This window comes from Gracilinanus agilis, chromosome 2 (assembly GCF_016433145.1).
Source record: "Gracilinanus agilis isolate LMUSP501 chromosome 2, AgileGrace, whole genome shotgun sequence".
Taxonomy (NCBI): domain Eukaryota; kingdom Metazoa; phylum Chordata; class Mammalia; order Didelphimorphia; family Didelphidae; genus Gracilinanus; species Gracilinanus agilis.
Window position 1 is genome coordinate 285,652,934 of NC_058131.1, and position 23,768 is coordinate 285,676,701.

A 23,768-nucleotide genomic window follows, 5' to 3' on the forward strand; every position below is an offset into this window, starting at 1 on the left:
AATAGGGACTGCTATTGATCCAGCTGTGTTGGTGATCTTATTCTCTCAGCTTTCTCACTACCAGTGTTTGGTGATGCACTAGCTCTCACAGTCTTTCGGGAAATATTCAGATTCTTCCTACTCTCTTCTTCATAGACCTCCCTGCCTCCCTTCACCACCCACTCAGATTTCCCTGTCCAGAGATCTCCAGAGCCCAGAGAGACCTAGAGACCCCCTCCAAGTGGCTGTCAAGGATATTTATACTGTCAAGCCAACGGACGTTTGCCCCTAGCTCACAGCACCTGGGAACATTCCATGTTTTCCAACTGCCTTCCCTGTCATTCAAGGTGGCATCCATCATTTCTGAGATTATGAATATAACACGTGGAAGAGATGATAATTTTACTACTTCTTTTCACTAACCAGTCCATAGAATATAAACAGTTTGTACATACTGAATCACATCAGTAGGTCCCTGGGTCAGTGAGCTGTAAGCCTCTGGTATTGGTGACATTTATTGACTTATTTTTCATAACAGTCCCTCTTGCTCCCTTCAAAAATAGCAGTATGGCATATATTTAATTAAACAGAATTACAATTTAAAAAATTTGTTTTCTTCAAAATTGCATAACAGCCTTTGCTATGACAAGGGAGTTCCATGGAAAAAATATAAAGGTAAGGTTGGGAATCACTGGATTGAATCGGAGTTCAACATAATGGATAACAAATGTTATTACACATTATATAGATATTTAATAAATGTTTATGGAACTAAACATATAAAATTTTGCTAGGCATGCAAATTTATATTCTGCTGACATCTACTCCCTAACTCTCATACTAGTAAGAGAGTAACTATTTCTTAACATACTCCCAATTTACAATTACAGAATTAGGAGAGGATTCTGTTGTTCACCAAGGTGGTAGAAAGTGTAAGCACACTGACTTTCTCAGGAAAATAGAGAACTCCATTCTATACTGAAGTTCTAAATATGCCATCAAACCAGCTGTGGAACCTGAGTCCACCTGCACCTTGCATGAATAGTCTTTTTAGAGTAAGGAATCATGAATAATCAAGTTGTCTTTTATGTTTAAAAAAAGATTACTGACTAAAAAAGTGTTAAAATTTTTTTTTTTGTGTTGGTGATAGATTTGTACCAATTCCTCCAATTTCATCTTATTTTTTTTACACAGGATTAGAGAATCCTCCGAGGTCCTTTTCAGTTCTCACATACTAAGAGTCTCTTACTCTGTTCTCCATAGATCTAATGAACAACATACTAAATAAAAAAGGTGTGGAAGGAGATAACAGTGGAACCCAGGCCAGGGTTTAGAATGGTTAAAAGTCAGTCCAATCCCTTTTTTTTTTAATTTTTTAAATTTTTTTTAATTTTAAACCCTTAACTTCTGTGTATTCACTTATAGGTGGAAGAGTGGTAAGGGTAGGCAATGGGGGTCAAGTGACTTGCCCAGGGTCACACAGCTGGGAAGTGTCTGAGGCCGGATTTGAACCTAGGACCTCCCGTCTCTAGGTATGGCTCTCAATCCACTGAGCTACCCAGCTGCCCCCAGTCCAATCCCTTTTACCAATAACAGACCTGTGATGTGTGCCTGCAATTTGCTGATCTGAGCCTCCCGGAGATCTGCTTCCTTCAAGCGTTCTGTCAGCTGCATCTGCAGGTCTGTTTCTTTTTTCTGCTGAGAGGTCAGCTTCAGCTGTAGATTAGAGACCTGGGCAATCACTGATGCCAACTCTTCTGTGACTTTAGCCTGTTAACCAAGCAGAAGAATTAGGTATAAGCTTAAACCAAAATTTGTACAACTAAGCTCTAGGCTAGTCCTAATGCTATCCCATTCCAAGATACAGAAATTGTGCAATAAATAGGTAACAGCTTTTACTCACTAACCCTGGGTCAGGAACTCAAGGGGGATAGTGCTTGGTATCTACTACTTATCTTGACTTAACTGAATGGGAGGAACATCAGCATATATGGAAAGCAGTATGAAGTTCTCATAAGAGATTTGTTCTATAGAAAGATGGTTTAAATACCTCTCCCAGAAAGACTTTCCCGATTTACTGCTGAGCTAGCTGGTTCACTGCACTTTAAATCGGATTCTGAACTTATTAAAAGTGGCTGATTATTTTCTTGTAAAGACATCAATATATCCAAGCTAGTAAATGAGAGAGATTCTCTTTAATAGTAAAGAAGAAAAAGATAAGAGAAAAAAATTTTGGAAGGATTATAAAGATTGCATTAAACAAAGGGAAAACTTTGAAATCTGCATAATTTACTTCAGAAAATGAACCTCTTCAGTTCCTATGATGTACAAGAAAATAAAATTCAAGAGACAAGCAAGGGAAAGGCCTTTGAGCGTTATCAGTACTATTAGGTCTCTGTGATTTCCAAAGGCCTATCATTCGGAAGAAATTTATCAATGAACCAGTGGCTAACTATATGCTAGGGACTGCATAGACTAAGTACTGGGGATATGAAGAAAAAATTAGATAGTCCTGCTCTCAAAAAGCTTATATTCTATAGGAAGAAAAGAAAGAAATGAATAGCCAAACTCGCAGATGGGTTTGTAATATGAGTATTGGATGGTGAAGACAACTAGGCGTGGAGAACCATGAAGGCAGCCAGTATTTAAATCCAGAGTCGTGGCCATCATTGAGGTGCATAGAAAGGTAGAGTTTAAGGCCTATTTACATTTGCTTCTTTCTGGGAATTACTTATGCTTACTTATGATAAATTTGCTGCCACTAATCAAGGATACTGAGTGGTCTTGATATGGAAAATAAACAACTCCTGTGTCTGTATCAAAGCAGGCCCTCTCAGATCAACTTCTACTTAAAAACTGCTATGATATGCAGTTAAAAAGTGTTTTCATGTGACTTATGCCATCATACTAGGATTATTTGATTAATCCCATCATCTTTATATTACTTTGAAAAGAAATATCCTTTTGCTTAAGGCTGTCCTCAAGTTTATCCTTCACTTCAGCCCATCTCATGATGATAGGAAATGCTATGTTGTATTGATGTCTTTTTTCTTTAACGGTTTAATCCTATCTAGTCTCTACATGGAAGACTGAAACTTTCATACTTATTAAGTGTTTTTTGCCAACTAAATCTGAGATGCAGCAATTTTGAGATTTAAATATCATTGTTTCTCCAGTATTGTTTGCTGACTTTTAAAGTTATGATCAATATGCATTTCTGGTAAAACATGTATTCAGTCTAATCCTTAACCTAACCAAACACTTAATGAGTAGTGTTACTACAAGAACTTGTACAAAATGAGTCTGCAGAAATTTTAGGTCTGGCCAGTGAGTACATTTGTGCTTCCTATTTATGCCAATGTAGAGTTGTTGCTTTGTTTTCTTCAGCTATATTTATTGCTACATTTCTCAGCATAAACTGATCTTATCGTATTTTTTACAAATGACTTTTTTTTTAACACTGTATATAAGGAAAAGTTTCCAGTTTTCCTACAGCAGCAATGGACCCTAGAAAATACAGAAATATTCATTTTCTAAAACATTTTGATCCTGTGATATGTGCAGTGGCTACTCTGAAAGGGAAGCTCTCCACTATTCCATGAGACCTTGCAGTCTAGTAGTTGGTATCCTGAAGACTGCAGTTTAGGCTATATCTCTCTATATGTCCTCTCCATAAAGACAGATGCTGAGCCAACACTTGCATTTAATGGAGAAAATAAATGATAAATAATAATAAATAATGCCTTAGCTCTATAGTGGCTGAATGTGTAATTATCAGATTTTCTTGAATATACTATCAACATTTTTTCTTCTGAGTTCTTCATTCTCAATTACCCTGGGTTATTGTGAAAGAGGTATCCCAGATATATATGGCTTGTTAAATTTTCAAGGTATTCAACTCCCAAAGATGCTTATTCACACAAATATCTTTTTGAAATTTCTGAAAATAAATAATAATAAATACTGTGAAGGCTGTAAGAGGTGTCGTAAAATAGTTCAGACTGCTACACTACAATAAGGAACCTTCAAGGGCAAGGAAGTAGAATTTGTCTAGAGATATTTGCTTCTGGCTGTGAAATAAAAACATTAATATCTAAAGATAATTACTTTGGGTTTCCATAGCCCAGACTACTGTATACAAAGAAGGTCAAACAAATATGGGTCCATGCCCTTTAGGAAGTTGGCTAGGATCTCTGCTTTATGGTATAATTTGAGTGCTATTCCCCTCATTTTCCTCTTCATTCTTAATTTTTCCATCCATAATTTCTCTTGAGATCCTAAGCCTTTTGCTCCTCCAAATGGATTTTACTATATTTGTTTCTATACTCTCTATCAAGTATGCCCTCAGGAATTTGATTACCATAACAATGAATTTACAAATTTATGTATCATCATTTTTATTATTTGGTGTTACCTAACTGTACGCAATAAATATTCTTTCAAGAATTTATTTCCTTAAAGTGTTTTTGAAATTTTGCATCTACAGAATTTTGGAGTATGAGTTAGTATATTGATTCCCAGATATTTTATGCACTTTGTAGTTATTCTGAATGGCACTTCCCTTTCTTTTATTTCCTTCCATATTTGTGACCACTATGTAGGAATGCTGATGATTCTGCAGATTTTATTTTGCATACTGCTAAATTATTGAAGCCATTAATTATTTCAATTAGTTTCCCAAGAAAATCATATCATAAGCAAGGAGGGATAATTTTGTCTCCTCTTTCAGCACCCCCTCCCACCAAAACCCTTACCTTCCGCCTTAGAATCAGTACTATGTAGTGGTTCCAAGGCAAAAGAGTGGTGAGGGTTAAGCAATGGGGGTTAAGTGACTTGCCCAGGATCACAAGCTAGGAAGTGTCTGAAGTCAGATTTGAATCTAGGACCTCCCATCTCTAGGCCTGGCTCTCAAACCATTGAGCTATCCAGCTGCCCCCTTGTCTCCTCTGCCTTTGTTAATATCTTTAATTTCTTTCATTTGTCTTACTGCTAACACTAACATTTCTAGAACTATGTCAAAAAATGGTGGGGAGAACTGATGCAAAGTGAAGTGAGAAGAACTGGGAGATTGTTGTGCATAGTAATAGCAATGTTGTAACAATGATCAACTGGGAAAGACTTGGCTACTCTGATCAATACAATGATCTAAAATAATTCCAAAGGACTGATGATGAAAAAATGTCATCCATCTCCTAAGAGAGAACTGATGAACTTTCAGTGCAAACTGAAGCACAATTTTTTCACCTTTTTTTCCCATTGTTTTACAATACTGCTATATATGAAAATATGTTTTGTATGATTTCACTTGTATAACTGACATCATATTGCTTGCCTTCTCAGTGGATGGAAGAGAGAATTTGGAACTCAAAATTTAAAAACAAAAGAAACCTAAGAATAAATAAGAAAATTTTAAATAATGGGGAAAGAGAATATTTCTGCTTTATGCCTCATCTGTTTGGGAAAACTTCTAGTATTTTTCCATGATAAATAATGCTAGCTTTTGGTTTAGGCATATAATTTTTAAAATATTTAAAATGGTATTCCTTTGACTATATTTTGTAATCTGTCAAAGACATTTTATGCATGTATTTTATAATCATGTTTTGAAGCATATATGTTTTTAATATGATTATGCTATACCCCTAGTACAAATGTGTGGCAGTGATAACTTTTTTGTAATAATTTGTTATTGCTGTTTATTTATTGTCTTTTTGTTGGGATTTTATTTCAATATTTTGAATAAATATTTATTAATGATACTGGTTTATAGTTCCCTTTCTTTACTTTATGCTTAATACATATATATATACATTTATATGTGTGTATATATATATATATATATATATAAACTTGAAACTGAGACACACCGTCAGTTGTAAAATTCAGGAATAACAATAATGCATAGGGCAGTGATGTAGCAAAATGGAGAGAGCATCAGACCTGAAATCAGGAGGATTTGGGATCAAGTCTGGCCTCAGACATTTTCTAGCTGTGAGATCCTGGGCCCAATTGCCTAGTCCTTGTCCCTCTTCTGTCTTAAAACTAATACTAGGATAGAAGGTAAGGGTCTTGGAAAGAAGAAACAATGATACCTTAGGTTTTCTTATACAAAATGAGGCAAATAGGATTTAACTAAAGTAGAAAGAGGCAACATTTATGACTGTTGGACATTATGCTACAGTAACAGACAAACTCTGGCTCTGTGCTCTTGGGATACCAAAAATATCAATAAAGAATATAGCAACAATAACAATGAACTCTGCTTGACTAACAAGTTTGCTAATGCTTTAAATGTATGTTGAATTAGCACCAAAAGAACAGTGGGCTAGGAGTCAGAATACTTGGATCCTAGTCCTGGTTTTGCTACTGATGATTAAGAGTAAAACCTTGGACTCTCTTAATCTAAGACTATTTATTTCCTTATCTATAAAATGGGGACTATTTGCCATGCCTACCTCACAGGATCACTGTGAGGATAAAATGAAGTAGTGAGTATGGAAATGCTTTGAAAATCACACAGTACTATGCAAATATAAAGTAGTATTACTATAATTAGTATTCAAAAGATAACTGAAAGGGCCTATTTGTCATTCATATAATTTTTTAGTGTATAATTCAAATTTATGCTTACCAATGCCAGAAGTTTCTTATTTACTTAATGAGAGGCAAAAGACAATAGTACTGACAGTATAGTAATACCTAATTTACTCAGAATCAACTGACTTTCCACATAACTGAAGTTATTTGTGAAGTTCCAACCACCCCAACCCTGACTCTCACCCCAATTCAAATCAAACTAAACAGAAATCTTTCTAAAATGTAGTTTATATTTCATTCGCCAAGGGGAGTTGATAATATAGGGTAAAGACAATCATGAAATTCAGGTGGTGGCATTGTCCCTAGCATAAGGGAATCGACTGGTCTGTCTCAAATGAGCACCTGAAACTTAGAATCAAGCCTTGGTGGCTCTGCATGCACCCACAGTTTGAATACATGCCCAGCTGTGAGAAAGCACCAAGCCTTACTGAAGTTAGCCAAACAACTGAAGGACAGAGAGGAATTATGCCTAGAGATGATACACAGCTCAGTATCTTGCTCCCTTAGAAGAAGAAGCAGAGTTGCCATGCACAAAAGTCTTGGACTTCTGCTGACCCAAGGTCAGTAAAAAGCCTTATGTCTCAGCTGGACAAGCAAACAAAATGCCTGAGAGAGCAATTAGTGAGCACATGCGAGAGCAAAAGAAAGAAGGAAAATGGCAAGCACCTACACCACATCCAGGTGGCCTCCCTTGGTCCCACCCCTGAACGAATCCAGCTGCTGACATCAGGTGTTGGGAGAGAAAGGAGCAAGAGGAAAAATGAAATGTTCTGAAAAACAAGCAGCAAAAGCATCCAAGGGGAACCAAGAGTGACAAGTGTCAGAGAGACGGTGGGTGGCAGAGTCTGGGATCCAGGCCTTGGCTCTGCTGATGACTAGCAAAACTCAATTAGAAATCTATAAAAGGAGGGGCATGGATTAGATCCCCTTCAAGGTCTGTGGCAATCCCAGTAGGCTATGATTATATAGAAACGGCTAGTACAATTTAAGATTAAAAGTAGAGTGCTGTGTCTGAGGCAGGAGAGCTTTGGTCTTCTCCCTGATACAGGAAGGGTCCCAGGGAAGAGAATGAGAGAAAGCAGGAATAGGATGAGAGACTGAGGGAGATGGGATAGGAAACTGTCAAATCAGCTCAGTTTTAAATGTGACTGGCAAGGATGAGGTGACATCTAGGTGGCTAGTCTCTTATCATGCAAAGCCACAATAAGCAGCAGCCTCTTCAGTCTCAGCTGGGATGACCTGGGTCAAGTAATGTTGTACAGAGATTTAGCAAACCTGGGCCAAAGGACAAGGAGAGGAAACCTGGGAGAGAAAGAAAGGGGACAGGATGAGGACTAGAGAAAGGAGGAAAAGAGGAGAAAAGAGAAGAGAATAATAGAAATATCAGACAAGAGACATGTGAGAGGCAGCTAACAGTGTCATAAGGTACTTATCTCTGAACCCAGATTGGCCTAGGAAGTGAGAATGGGGATCTGTCACTTTTGGTGAGAAGATGGGGCTAGCTCTCTTTTTGCCAAAGGGTATACAGGGAAGGACTCTTGTAAAGGGCAATAATTAAAGAATATAACAAGAACAGCAGGAGTGCTCATCAAAGAAACCTCAGTAGTGAAAAAACATAAGCCAGAAAATAATATGTACAAGGCTTAACCTTGTGTGTGCACAGTTATATCTTCTCCTTAGTAATTCCTCAGCAAAATGAAAAGATCAAACACGAGCTATTTCTCCTGCACTATAAGGTAACCTCTCCAAACCTAGCAGGTGAAAGGGCCAAGATTTCTTAGCTAAAGACCTTCTGCTCACCAAACACTCTCCAATCTCTTTGCTAATCAAAGTAAGGTAAACAAAAGCACCCCCAAATCCCAGGCACTGCAGACATTTTTGGTATTTTTTTCTTAAACCCTTACCTTCTGTCTTAGAATCAATATTCTGTATTGGTTCCAAGGTAGAAGAGTGGAAAGGGCTAGGTAATGGGGGTTAAGTTACTTGCCCAAGGTCACACAACTAAGAAATATCTGAGGCCAGATTAGAACTCAGGAACTCCCAGTTCATATTGGTATTTCTTGACTGTGAAATGACAATACTTACAGTCTGCAATCAGTTTCAATTTAATGCTAATGAAACAGAGGCAGCATGGTGGAAAAAGGGAAGCACTGGGTTAACTACTGCTAATTTGTCCCAGCCAGACTGGATCAAGTCATTTAACTTCTCCAGGATTCATTGGTAAAATAGGAAAACCAAGGCCTGTCTTTCTTTCTTCTCCTCCCAGAGTGCTGCTGAGGATCAAGTGAGGAGTCACTATGAAAGCTCAGAGCACCACACAGTTATGCAGTAGGACTGAAATGAATGACTTTCACAAACATGAATAAAGAAGTAAACTCACCAGAAGTAAACCTTAAGCCCCAGATACACATTCTACCAAAAGTAATTTGGTTGTGGTGATTATTGGAAGGTATATTGTTGCTCTTTTGTTTTTAAGTATATAATGGGATACCTGCTCCATCTACCTGGGGTTTATAAAAGTGTAGATATTCAAGACTTTAGTGAATCCAGAACATGTTACTAAGTGAAAATGTAGCCAGGAAACACTCTGAAGTAGGGACTGGGATAATATGTTTTCTTTTTAAAAGATCAAAATTTTATGAATGATTTTCCCCAATGCTGTATCTTGCCCCTTGAAGTTGTAGTTACCAGTGCTAGTGATTTACCTTTTCCTGCTCAGCATGCAATACTCTTGCCTGCGTGTTTTCAGAGGCAATTTGCAGGGTGCTATTCCTCTTCTCCATCATCAGGTTACTCTGTTCAACATACCTACAAAATATAGGATTAGGTCCAGCAAACTGCATGCACGTGGGAGGTCAAAGTGATCCTAAACAATGTCCTATAATGGACAGGAGGCATGAACGTTAGAAATCCATTGGGACAGACAGCTCTCTTACTGTTTGATGTGGACATTAAATAAATCATGCTTGTTTTCAGTAGACAAGCCATTGCACTATTACCTCTGATTGCGTTCAATCAGGTCAGTGATCTTGTCATTTTGTTCTTCTATCCGATTATTCTTCTCAAGGACCTCCTGCTTCAATTTTTCATTTTCCTAAGTTCAAAATATGCATATATACACTTTCACAAATGAATAACTTGAAGAGAATATTCAAGTCAGCAGAAACTGGTGTTACTCAGTTCATATTTTGAGGCAAGAGGTCTAGTCCTTGTGACCACAGTCATGCCATTTATAATGCCCTGGAGAGAGGGTTTGTACACAACTTCAGTAAACCAGGCTTCAGATTTCATTTCACCTTCAATAGACTAACTTGATTTTCCCAGGAAGATTAAGAAAGTAAGTCAATTGGGAAACCATCCTATGTAGTACAGATGGCAAAAAAGCACAGACGAGAAAACACAGTGGGACAAAAACTTGTTTTAGTACAAATGGGAACTGACACAAGGCCAGGTGTACATACCACCATTCTCTAGTTTACAAGAACTACTGGTATAATTCTTAGACTAGAGCACAAGCTGGGCTGAAGTCAGTTCACAAACCCTATCTCAAAGCAAGTTTTCCTTCCTCTCAGCTCTTGTGGTATTCAATGGTTCTCCTTGTATCTTCTCATTCCACTGTACACCATAGTATCTGTATGCCTGTCTTATCTACTTTGTGAGACTGTAAGTTTGCTGAGGGCAGGGATCATACCATTGGGTTTTATATCCCTCCTAGAGCCTAGCACATAATCCCAGATGAGTACATACCTGAAGAAGCGCTGAATTCACCTCTCAGGATCAGAGGGAAGGACAGTGTTTTAATGTGGCTATAGTTAAATCATTCTGGGTAAACTGTTTCTTTTAATTTATTCAATTCTTGGTGGTTTATACTTGCTACCTATTTCTATGTTGGAGATGTGCACAACTGACACATTCTGGGGAAATAGTATCAGAAGAGAAACCCTTTATAAAAAATGCAAGGTTGCTCTTACCTGAAGGATTCTTTGAATATTGCTCATAATCATGCTTGTTTCCATGCTAACTGATAAGCTAGGAAGGAGCAAAGAGTTGCTAGCATTGTGCTTTTGTAATTCTTCCACCTTAAAAGGGGAATCAGAAAAGACTTCATTAAGAAGGCTATAAAGGTAAAATGGTTCTCTAAAATGTGACAATCTAGATATATAACCCCTTCTACATGGCAATGATAGATGGATCTCTAAGTAAATAGCCCTTAGCCAACTAAAAAAGCATTTGGCTTTGTTGCTACCAAATACAGTCCTACTTCTCTACAGCTGCTGGAATTGCTTAAGTATAAGGCCAGGTGGTGCTACCTCCTTCCTCCCTCATGTTTTCTTCTATCCCCTCTGCAGAGTGATTCACCTTGGCAGCAAGATGGTCCATTTTATCAGCCACCTTGCTCACTGCCATTCGGATTTCAGTATTGTGCTGCCGGGATTCGGTCATGAGAAATGAAACAATATCGGCTGACCCTAAAAACAAATATATTTCACAAATAAATGAGTTTAAGCAGAAGATCCAGAGTGCCTTTTAAAAAAGTAATAGTAGAAAAAGAGCTGGGGAATGAGCAATGATCTCATTATTAGTAACTGAGAAATGCATCTGTGACATGATAGCCAAATGTACAGTAGAAGAATATGGGTACTATCAACTTTTCTTTTTTTTTAAATCCTTACCTTCCATCTTAGAATTAATACTGTGTTGTATTGGTTCCAAGAAATAAGAGTGGTAAGGAGTAGGCAATGGAGGTTAAGGGACTTGCCCAGGATCCAGGGTTACACAGCTAAGAAGTATCTGAAGGCCAGATTCTAAACCCAGGATACCTCCTGTCTCTGGGCCAGCCTCTCAATCCACTGAATCATCTAGCTAGACATTTACTTTGTTTCTCAAGCACATTCTCATTGAAATTTTCCTATATGCTTCATTGAGCTAGAAATGCCACTGTCTTTTCAGCTCCCTTTTATGTGTCATCTTCCCCCATTAGACTATAAGATCCTTGAGGGTAGGGGCTATCTTTTTTTTCTTTTTGGTACTTGTTTCCTCAGCCCTTAACACAGTGCTTGGCACATAGTAATTGCTTAGATTTTTGTGACAAATGTATTAAATGAATCTGCTTTCTCCTTTCCCTCTTTCCTTCTGGAACTGAGCTATAAAACTTTCATGACAAGGTTTTGTGGGAAATATGCACAAGGACTACAACAATGTAAATTGTGACAACACTAAAGTCAACCAAAATCTGGTAAAAGATAACAAGCAATGTTGGCACCAAATCATTAAATCTGTTAAAGCACAAATTCCAAGCTGTTAACAATGGCTACACAAAAAAGTAGACACTTCCATGCCCCATCAGTTATAATCACTTTATTAGTTGGTTGTGTTTAACTGTTTGGGGGAATGTATTTTTATGCATGAGATGAATGTTTGTTGATCAGAAGAACACACAGAAGGGAGCTGAAAATGGAGTGGCATTCCTGGCCCAATTAAGCATATGAGAAGCTTTCAGTTGAGAAAATGCTCAGGAATCAAAGTAAATACCCATCATCTGGAGAATGGCTTACAAATGATTATATGTGAAAGTAACAGAGTTAGTGTACTATAAGAAACCACAAATATAAAGAATTCAGAAAAACTCTTATGAACCAATACAGAGTAACATAAGCAAAAGGAAAAGGACAGTTTACATAGGGCAATAATAATGTAAAAGAAAGCAACGAGAGACAAAGAAAACTCTAATCAGTATAAAAGCCAAAACCCTTTAGAGAACTGACAGTGAAAAAATTCCTCTCCCCTCTCAATGGAGGAGAGACAGATCATGTAAATAAGAGTGAACATTTTCATAAGTGTATAAAGTGTTTTATCTAGCTCACTTATTGTCCCAGCAATCCTGTGAAGTAGGTGCTATTATTATCTCTATTTTGATTGGGAACAACTAAAGCTGACAGAGATTAAGTGACTTGTACAAGGTCACACAGCTAGAAAGCCTCTGAGGAAGGATTTGAACTCTGGGTTGGTACTCTCTGAACTGTGTCACCTAGCTGCCTGTAGGTTCAGAAAGAATGTGGCCCATTATTTGAGATGATCAATGGATTTGATTCATTTTTGTTTACTTAACATTTCTTTATAACAAGGTAGGGTCCAACACTATGTAAATGGGAAGTAAGAGTAATATTTTTTAAAGGGTCAATAAAATTTTTATTTTTTAGACAAATATTCACCAAAAGCTATCAACATTCAAACATTCTGCTTGGCAATTTTTGCACCCTGTTTTATATACATCAGAATAATTTTGGGAATAGAGAGAAAAAGGAAGAAAATAAATGGATAGTAGCTGAAAAAATGATGGGGATCAAAGTAGACATGGTAAAGGAAATGTCAACTTCTCTGTTCATATTCAGAGACTAAAAAGTGGAAATGACAAGAATAAGTCAGGGAAAAAGAATGAGAAAAGCACCATGGATTTTGGGTTAAAATTTTTGACCTTACCTTGAAAATGTGGAGTCTGAGAAAGTGGTCCTGGATACATGGGTCCCACAGGCTGTAGTTGGGAAGTAACTGGGGTAGGATTCTGGTGATAGGCATAGGCCTGCATACCTGTATAAGGCTAAGAAAACTCAGAGTTATAGGTACATTTTTTTTTTAACCCTTACCTTCCATATTACAATCACTACTATGTACTGGTTCCAAGGCAGAAGATCAGTAAGGGCTAGACAAAGGGGGCTAAGTGACTTGCTCAGGATCACACAGCTAGGAAGTAAGTGTCTGAGGCCAAGTTTGAACCCAGGACCTCCCATCTCTAGGCCTAGCTCTCAATCCACTGAGCCACCCAGTTGCCTCCAAAGGTGCATTTTGAAAATAACTAATCATTCCCCTTCAGTCATGATTTTCTCTGACCGACCAAGAAGACCAATCAATCGATCAACAAATATTTAGGAAGTGTGTAGAATGTGCCAAGCACTGTGCTAAGTCCTGAAGAGATATGTACAAAGAATGAAAGAATCCCACTCATAATCAGCTGATGTTCAAGTAGTGGAGACCAGTACATATAAAACATATACAGCATCAAAATAATGTCCTAAAAGTCTCAATATAATTCTAGTCAAATACAAAGTTTATATGAAGTGCTTAAATTCAAAGTAGTTTGGGAGGGAGAGGGAGAATTAGGAAAGACCTCATGCAGAAGATAGCTCTTAAGAAGCCTCTTAAAAGGAAGAGAGGACCTCTGCAAGGTAAAGGTGAGGAAGGAGTGCAACCCGGGCATGGGGAACGGCCATTATGTACAGCCACAGAGACAGGAGATGGAGTATTATGAATGAGGAACACAGAGAAGACCAAAGTCCTGAGTAGTGCAGAGTATAGAGTAATGAGGTTGGAAAGATAAGTTGGGGCCATATTATGAAATGCTGTAGAAGCTAAACAGAGGAATTGATATTTTCTCCTAGAGGCAATAGAAACCACTAGCTTTGGATGAGTTGAGGAATCACAAGGGTCAAATTGGTGTTTAAGGAAAATTACTTTGGCATAAGTGTCTAGGTTGGATGGGAGTGTGGTGAGGTGTGGGGCAGGGGAACCAAATAGAAGGGAATTTGGCAATAATCTAAGTGAAAAGTAATGAGAGCTGGAACCAAAGCAATAACCATGTGAGTAGAGAGAATGGACCAGATAGCTGGAATATGACTTTTCAGAGCAGGATGAGATCATCCACCCTTTGGAGTTATATTTGGAGTTAAGAGCATGGTAGCATGCCTTCTTTCCAAATAGTTTGAACTAAGAAAACTGTAATCCTGCCAAGAAAAACAGGGAGAGAGAGAGAGGGAGAGGGAGAGGGAGAGGGAGCGGGGAAGGAAACTGCTTTGAGTGTTGGTTTCTCCTTGGTAACTTGAGAGATTAGGACCAGATGGTTGCTCAGGTTCCTCTGAGCTCTAAACTCTACATGCTACGATCTGATAAGGAGAATACTGAGCAACTGATCATGCAATTAACATTATTATTAATCACCTACTATGTGTCCAAATGAACAAGTCTGTGCCCTCAAGGAAATTACAGTCTTCTGAGATACAGCATACACACACCAGTGGAAAGCAGATCAAACAATAGGAAAATACAGAGCCAAAAATTAAATAGGTTCTGTCCTCAAAAAGTTTATACTCTAAAAGGAGATAACATGAACACATCTTCAGAGNCACAGCTGGGAAGTGGCTGAGGCCGGGTTTGAACCTAGGACCTCCTGTCTCTAGGCCTGGCTCTCAATCCACTGAGCTACCCAGCTGCCCCAAGAGAGATTTTTTAAAAACCATTATACCTTTTGTCTTAGAATTGATGTGAAGTATCAATTCTAAGGCAGAAGAACAGCAGGGGCTAGGCAATGGGAATTAAGTGACCCACCCAGGGTCACCCAACTAGGAAGTGTCAGGCCAGATTGGAACCCAGAACATGCTCTATCCATTGTGCTGCTTAGGCTTCCCCTAGAGAGATAGATTTTTTTAGCATCCTTCCCTAGCCTTCTTATGTGTTTTAAAGTAAGCTTTATAACAATTTGCAAGACCACCAGACACAGTTACTTTTAAAACTGATTAAGTTGTGTCTGTAACTATATTCAGTTTACATTTGGGTAATGGTAGAATTATGGCCTAAGATCCCAAATGTAATCCGTCAGTTTGCCAAGTGGCAGATTTGCCTCTCCGGACCTGCTCTTCTTAAACAGCGAGTGAGGCAGGCCCAGAATTTCCATTAATTACAGAGTAGCCCAGGAAACACTGAATAGTTGGTTTTGGGTTTCTATCCCCCTTTCCTTTTCTAAGCTACTCTGCTGCCTGTCCTCAAGTCAGGCAATGTTGCAAGGAGCTGGTGACAGGCTCCTAAATTGCTGGACCCTCTTAACTGGAAAGAAGGATGAGGACAACAGTTCACAAAGTCTCTCTTTGAAAAGCTTTTCAAAAGGTATTTCAGAAGCACAGATCATGCCAATTTGATCCTCCACATGGAGCCTACCCAACCTGACATCACTCGGCCAGTGTAGACTATGGGTATGAGCTATTTGTTGGAGAAAAAAACAAATCTAAGAGGGAGCAGCTGGTAGCTCAGTGAATCGAGAACCAGGCCTAGAGACGGGAGGTCTTAGGTTCAAATCTGGCCTCAGACACTTCCCAGCTGTGTGACCCTGGGCAAGTCACTTGACCCCCATTGCCTAGCCCTTACCACTCTTCTGCCTTGGAGCCAATACATAGTATGGACTCCAAGACAGAAGGTAAGGGTTTAAAAAAAAAAAGCCCCCCCAAAAAATCTAAGAGCACTGATATTTTGGTCTTCACCTTGAAACAAGTATAACAACTTAACTTTTGCTTAAGAAAGTGTTATAGTATGAGCAAGAAAGAAGATGACAGATTTAATAAAAGATGGAATTAAATTATAAAAAATTCCTGATGCATCTTTATCCATGTTAATACCTGAAAGGACCGAGAATTTCCAGGCAGATTTGAGTGAGACTGGATAGGTGCGACAGGCATTAAGGCAGCAGAGGGCGCTTGAACTCCAGAGATTGATTGTTGAGATGCTAAAATAAAACAAGATTTTAATTTTTACCCATCTCTTTGGTGCATATCTTGGATACTAAAGTTTGACTGGCAGCCTTTGCACTATATTCCTTGGCATTTAAAACCATTTATGTTCTATGCTCTATGCCCTGTAACTCTTTTGCAAATCTCTGCAAATGAGACAAGACTACAAAGCTGGGTATTTTTACATGCTTTAGGGTACTCAGTCCTAATATCAATTATGTGGGAGATAATTCAGCTGAGTGGAGGTTTTTAGTACTGTGGAAGCTATACAACTTATTAAGTCATGAAGAGGAAGCAAGTAGAGTCAGTGAGTTTTCCTTTTTTTTTTTTTTTTTAAGCCTTTCCTTTCCATCTTAAAATCAATACTAAGTATCAGTTCCAAGACATAAGAGTGGTAAAGGTACCTGGGATTAAGTAATTTGCCCAGGGTCACACAGCTAGGAAGTGTCAGAGGCCCAATTTGAATGTAGGGCCTCCTATCTCCAGGCCTGGCTCTCTATCCACCTAGCTGCTTCTGAGTTTCTTTGTTAAACCATGTTGAAGGAATAACACTGAAATGGCTACAAAGGCTTTGATACAATTCACACACTCCAGAGCTTAGAAATGCCTTACTTGGTGACATCCTTGGTGGCCGCTGTGGTGCATGGGATGGTTCAGGAGAGGAATGAACAGATGCAGTCATCATGTGCTGACCTGTTCCTTGTAGGGCATTCAGGTCCTAAAGCAGGCACATAAGGCTTAGTTAGTGGGGGTGGAGGGGGTGTGTGTGTGCAAAAAAAAGTTTATGCTATATAGGACCTTCCTACAAGTAAAATCACACCTTATCCTTATGAAGATTGTGAATTGATATAATTCCCACTAACTCTTCATTTTCATTCTATCTGCTGAGGATAAGCTTGTCCAAATCAACAGGTCAATCACCTTTGTTGGCTGAAATAATTTGTTCCCATAGAATTTTTGTTGTTTTAGTCAGATCTGACTCTTAATAATGCCTCTTTCTGAAATTTCCTTGGCAAAGACATTGGAGTGATTTGCCATTTCCTTCTTCAGCTCATTTGACAAATGGGGAAACTGAAGGAAGCAGGATTTGCTCAGAATCACACAGCTAGTGTCTGAGATGGAACTTGAACTTGGTTCTTTCTGACCCCAGACCCAGCACTATATCCACTACACCACCTAGCTGCCTCCCACAGAATAAGGGTAAGCACACCTAAGGAGTAAGGCATAGCGCTGCCTCCAGCTCTAGCCCTACTCTCCCTGGGCACTCAGTAAAAATTAGATTATGACCATAATTCATCATGATTCCTTAAAATGCTAGTTACATATTTTTCCTTTAATAAGAACCAGGCTGCTCTTTACTGTAACAACTGCATTGGGAACAGTAATATTTCTTCATACATACAGGCTATTATACCACTATCACTGACAGACCGATTTGGGGACCTTGGCTTAATAGAAAAAGATGAGAAAAAAGAAAATGTTTACAGAACAGTTTTAAGAGAACACACATAGGAGTTAGCTAGGTGGTTCAGTGTATTAAGAGGTGCTGGATACAAATCTGGCTTCTGACACATCCTAACTGTGTGACCCTGGGCAAGTCACTTAACCTCCATTGTCTACTCCTTACTATTCTTCTGCCTTAGAACCAATATGTAGTATTGATTCTAAGAGAGAAGGTAAAAGTTTATTATTTCCCTTGATATTCTTGATCTTTTGTTCTTCCCAATGAACTTTGTTATAGTTTTTTCTAATTCTGTAAAAAAGTTTTTGGTAGTTTGATAGGTATGACACTAAATAAGTAAATTAATTTGGGTAGAATGGTCATTTTTATTATGTTAGCTTGTCCTACCCATGAGCAATCAATGTTTTTCCAATTGTTTAGCTCTAGTTTTAATTGTTTGGAAAGTGTTTTGTAGTTATGTTCGTATAATTCCTGTGTTTGTTTTGGTAGATAGACTCCTAGGTATTTTATGTTGTCTAGGGTGATTTTAAATGGTGTTTCTCTTTCTAACTCTTGCTGCTGTGATGTGTTGGAAATATATAGAAATGCTGATGATTTATGTGTATTTATTTTGTATCCTGCAACTTTGCTAAAGTTGTTGATTATTTCTACTAGCTTTTTAGTTGATTCTCTAGGATTTTTTAAGTAGACCATCATAACATCTGCAAAGAGTGATAGCTTAGTCTCCTCATTGCCTATTTTAATACCTTCGATTTCTTTTCCTTCTCTAATTGCTACTGCTAGTGTTTCTAGTACAATGTTAAATAATAGAGGTGATAGTGGGCATTCTTGTTTCATGCCTGATCTTATTGGGATGGCTTCTAATTTATCCCCATTGCAAAAGATATGGAGTCGGCAACCTTTTTGGCCGTGAGAGCCATAAATGCCACATTTTTAAAAATGTAATTTCGTGAGAGCCATACAGTGCTCACAGTGCACGCTCCTGTAACAGTGCCTGAAAAAAAAAATGACTTTATGGCTCCTGCAGAAAGAGCTATATCTGGCCCTCAAAAGAGCCACCAGATATGGCTTGAGAGCCATATGTTGCCAACCCCTGCAAAAGATGCTTGTTGATGAGAAGGTAAAGTTTAAAAAAAAACAAACCCAAAACGACAAATATTAGCATGGAGGTGGGAGATAGAGCGGATATGCTAGATAATAAGAATCAGGGTCTAAATGTTGACAGGCCAGAACTACTGGTGAAATCTATTAAGATTAATTGCAAAGTCCTACCTGTGAGTTCAAAGCATCAAGTGATAGGTACATGACTAGGAGAGACGAGGACAAACAACAGATTTGGGGACTGGAAACTCAGGGTGATCCAACAGAGTGAATTGAAAACCAAAGGGATCAACATGAGCCAAGACCACATGAAGACAGGAGAAAGTGACAGTAAGACTGTAGTGGAGCTGACCTGGTGTGTCCTATTTGGTTCTGGGTGCCAAGTTTTACAAAGAACATTGAAAAGCTGGAGTGTATCTATGGCAAGTATTTGAAGGGCTGGTGTAGAAGGATTAACCTTGTTTTGTTTGGCTCCAGCAAACAGAACAAGGAGCAATGAATGCAAGGAAGCAGATTTCGGCTCTATACAAGGAAGAATATCCTAAAAATAAGAGCTATCCAAAAGAGGAATAAGATACTCTGAGAGGAAGTAGGTTCCTATCACGAGAATACTTAAAGCCAAGGATGTTGTAGTTAGTCAACAAGTGTTCAAGTGCATACTATATTTGAGAAATATACTAAATGCTGGGTCGGGGTGGGGGTGGGGGGAAAACAGTCCTTGGGTAGCTCAGTGGATAGAGCCAGGCCTGGAGATGGCAGGTCCTAGGTTCAAATCTGGACTCAGACATTTCCTAGCTGTGTGACCCTGGGCAAGCCACTTGACCCCCATTGCCCACCCTTACTACTCTTCCACCAAGGAGCCAATACACAGTATTGACTACAAGATGGAAGGTAAGGGCTTAAAAAAATAAAAAATAAAAATAAAAAATAAATTTAAAAAGTGAGACTCAAGATTTTTTAAAAACATGATTGTCTTAAATTCTGAACTTAAATACCAAAAAAGAGGTGGGGTAGGGGGTGGCCATTTCCATATATACAGCAGTACGCAAAAAGGAGAATCTTTAAACCATGAATCTCCATTCTACTGTTTACTTTTTTAAATGTATATAAGAAAAAAAATAAAATGTATGTAAGAAATTCTAAATGTTACTTTCAAAATTCAATTGCTTCTGAACTTCCTTCTGTTCTTTGTGTGACCTAAGCAAGTCAAATAACCTCTGTTTGTCTTAGTTTTCTCAACTGTAAAATAAGGATGTTAATAGGACTGTTGTGAGGATCAAATGATATATTTATAAAGCCCTTAGCACCTGGCACATAGTAGGTACTATGCAGAAATGCTTACATCCTTTCCCCTTTTCTTCTGGGCATTTAAAAAATAGTTAAAGACCTTTTTTGACATCACTACAGCTAACTTCCCTTCTTCTCCACCTCAAACAAGTAAAAACCAAAAGAAAGGAGCAGCTAGGTGGCACAGAGAGCCAGGCCTGGATCAGAGATTTTTTTTTTTAAAAAAGCCTTACCTTCCATCTTAGAACCAATACTATGTATTGGTTCCAAGGCAGAAGAGTGGTAAGGGCTGGGCAATGGGGGTTAAGGGACTTGCTCAGGGTCGCACAGTTAGGAAGTGTCTGAGGCCAGATTTGAACCTACGTCCTCCCATCTCTAGGCCTGGCTCTCAATTCACTGTGCTACCCAGCTGCCCCCTTGTGTTGAGTCTTGAAGGAGATCAAGGAAGTTAGGATTGAAGATGTAGAAAGCGAGCATTATGGGCATGGCAGACAGCCAAAGCAAGGAGCTGGGAGTCAAAATGTCATGTGTGAAGAACAGCAAGTTGGCCAGTTAGTAGAAAGGAGAGTGAAACATAAGAAGACTTAGAAAGACAGGAAAGAACCAGGTTCTTATGGCTTTTAAATGTCAAACAGGATTTTATATTTGATTCTGGATAAAAATGAAGCCCACTGAAGTTTACTGAGTTGGGGCAAAGGAAGGAGGGAGTGACACAGGTAGAGTGGTACTTCAATACAATCCATCTGGTGTTTGAGGAGGATGAACTGGAGGAAAGAGAAACTTGAGGAAGACCACCCAGGAAGGCTATTGAAGTAGGACAGGTGAGAGGTGATGAGGGTTTGAACTAGGGCAATGGCCATGTGAGTTGAAAAAAGAGAGCATAGAAAAGAGATGGTATAAAGAAAAAAACCAAGATGATTTATTTGACTATATACTGGCTATGTAGGGGAATTCTTATTCAAGTATAGAGTGAGCTAGATGACTTCTGAGGTCCCATTCAACTCTGAAATTTTTTGGATTTGATCTGATGAATTAGTTCACCAATCTTTCTATAAATGTGCTTGTAGCCATCTTGCCTATTAACTATTTTTGGAGAAATCAGGCCAGTGGCTGTGGGGGTACAACTTTACTACTGTTCATGCTCACAAAGGACTGTAAAATATCATATGCAGATTTGTGAACTGCTGATACCAGTACTTCACAGCTGCTTAGAGGCGGAAATCACTGGGGCCTTTGAAATTATTCCAGCTCCACCCAAGCACTCTCACCCAGTTATAGAATAGTACTCTCTCAGCACTGACCCAGACATAGACCAAAGGCTAAGATGGTTTTCTCTGATGAGCTGCAGGAGCTGGGATATTTTAGTTGGAATATATCTTCCAAGCAGATCTATATAAAAGAACAGTTGGAACAAATTCCATTTACAACAATCCTCAAGGTTTACCTCATACTTCAGTCTAACAAGCATTTATTAAAGCTCTTACCAAGTCTGAGATTCTGGACTAGGTGCTAGAACTAGGGTGTGGTATTGTGGGACCTAATCAGAAGACCTAGGTTCAAATCCTACCTTTGATGCTTATATACCTTGTGTCAGCTTGGGCAAATCATATAAAATAAAGGGATTTGACTAGGGGGCTTCTAATGTCCCTTCCAGTTCTAGACCTATGACCCAAAGGCATATTCCTGCTCCCTTCAGGATTTTATGCTCTATCGTACCCAAATAAGGAAAACAATGTAGAATAAGAAGAGGACAAAGGAGAGGGTTACACAAGAACTCTATGAAGAAATGAGGAAGTCAGTTGGGAGAAGAGAAGAGCTGAACCTTCAAGAAGCTGGTAGGCAAAGCTTAGGAGGGTATACAATCTACCCACTGACCGGTAGAAAAGTTTGGCAGGCAGAAATGGCAAGTTGAGTTCAGATAAGGGAAGAGAGTCCAGACTGAATGTAATATAGAATGCACAAAAGGACCTGAAAAAAAAAAGGATGGAAAAGTAGGTGGAAGCCAGACTATAGAGGCTTCCATTGTTAGACTAAGTGCTTTATCCCATTGGCATTTGAGAGCACTGAAAATTTTTAAACAAGGAAGAAATCTGGTAAAAAATCTTTGCATTAAGGAAGATTATTTGGTTATTCCATGAATGACAGACTGAAGAAAGAAAAGAGGCATGAAAGCCATTTGGGAAGTCTGAGAACTTTAACCCTAGGTGTAGACTATAGCCTTGAAATGAAGTCCATTAAAAATAACTGAAACAAACAAAAAAAAAACCCCACAATTCTTAATTGCCCATTAAACAATATTTTCTTTCTTTCTTTTTTCTTTTTAAGAAAAAAAAATTGTTTGGATTGATCTGCCAACTTTTTACATGTTCTTTGGGAAACATGAAGTCACAGAGGTGAGGAGAGGAGAAGTTCTGGCCCATCCTCCCAACATCTTCTCTAAGGTCATAGAGCCCAAGTGGTGAGGGATTCAAGAAAGAACATCAAGGATGCCGAGAGAAAGGCTAGAGGATGGGAGAAGGAGCTAAGGAAAGGTGCTTTAATCTGGAGGCTAAAAAACTTGAGGCCTTGATCTAACTCTGGAGTGGGCAATGATACAAAGGAAAAAGAAAGGTTCCTAAATATGGGACTGGAGATCACTGGTAGGGGAATGATCAGAGCCAACCTCTTCTCCTTGGATTTGGGGAAGAAAATAGGCAGAAAGGGGTCTATTGTTGGGAACAGGCCCAATGTCCTTCTCTTCCCTAGAATGAATTGAAGGGTCCTCAGGTAGGGGAATGGGATCTTAGATTAAGGGATACTACATCCTGATATCTAAGTGTGGGTCCCAAGCCATAGAGCAGCATATTATATCCTGAGAACCATGTTTAAAATCTGCAGGGAGGGAAGTTTGAAATCTGGGAGGTAAAGCTTGGAATTCAAGAGAGTCTGAGGGCAGGGGAGAGGCATCTAAAACCTAGAAGGATGTAGCCTCAAGCTTCAAGGTGAAAGGAAAATTGTTTTGTTTTTTTTTTTACTGATCATATATGAAGTGAATACATATAATCCTTTTGATAGATAACTGCAACTATAATTTTTAGAAAAAGTTAAGACTCAGTAAAACGTATATAAGATGTCAATTATAATAATGGAATATCAACCATAATATTAGAAAGGCTACCTGTATGAAACTATTGTTTCTAGGCTCTAAAGGCCAGCCTATGCTCAGCAGTGAACATATTCTTTCTCTACGACCTACTAAAGTTTCTATCTAAATTTTAGTAAGAATTTGTTAGAGAAGAGAAGGAACTGCATTTCCCAAGTGGAGAGAATCATCTTTAGTGAACGTACAAGGCTTTAATTTACTTCTTAAAACTGCTTGGCTTAATGAGGTGATTTCATAGCCTTGTGTATATTCATTAGCAAAAATGCTAACCTTACCATATATGACTTGACCAATGGGAGCCTCTAAGCAAAAAGGTTTCATTGGGGCCAGAGACAACAACAGCTCATGCTCCATTTAGCCTTGATTTCCTAAAACCTTAAGTCTCTAAATCTGTACTGCCCATTTTTAGAATAGAACAGCTAAGGTAACATACCTCAATCTCAGAATCATTGGAGTCTAAGTGGGGAGGAACAATGGGTAGCATGGGCTGTCCCATTTTAGCCATCCTAGAGATCAGCTTAGCTTTGGTCACATCAGGGTTCTACAGAGAGAGAAGAAAAGTTACAAAATTCATTATTTTTAAGTGATTTATTGTCACTATCTTCTCATGTTGATTAAAGCTCAAAGGCAGCACAATTTCTCTACCACT

General features: G+C 38.6%; 1 protein-coding gene across 1 annotated transcript in view; it reads right to left on the reverse strand.

The window, feature by feature from the left end:
- Positions 1-23,768, reverse strand: part of FKBP15 (FKBP prolyl isomerase family member 15) — a 99,499-nt gene that overhangs the window by 15,139 nt on the left and 60,592 nt on the right. Inside the window, exons 14-23 of the mRNA XM_044659699.1 lie at positions 23,553-23,660; positions 16,740-16,845; positions 16,017-16,123; positions 13,057-13,174; positions 10,936-11,045; positions 10,548-10,655; positions 9,576-9,670; positions 9,282-9,384; positions 7,852-7,878; positions 1,578-1,749 (exon numbers count right to left, since the gene is read on the reverse strand). Coding sequence (XP_044515634.1) covers positions 1,578-1,749; positions 7,852-7,878; positions 9,282-9,384; positions 9,576-9,670; positions 10,548-10,655; positions 10,936-11,045; positions 13,057-13,174; positions 16,017-16,123; positions 16,740-16,845; positions 23,553-23,660 — 1,054 coding nt within the window. The remainder of the gene's footprint in view (positions 1-1,577; positions 1,750-7,851; positions 7,879-9,281; positions 9,385-9,575; positions 9,671-10,547; positions 10,656-10,935; positions 11,046-13,056; positions 13,175-16,016; positions 16,124-16,739; positions 16,846-23,552; positions 23,661-23,768) is intronic.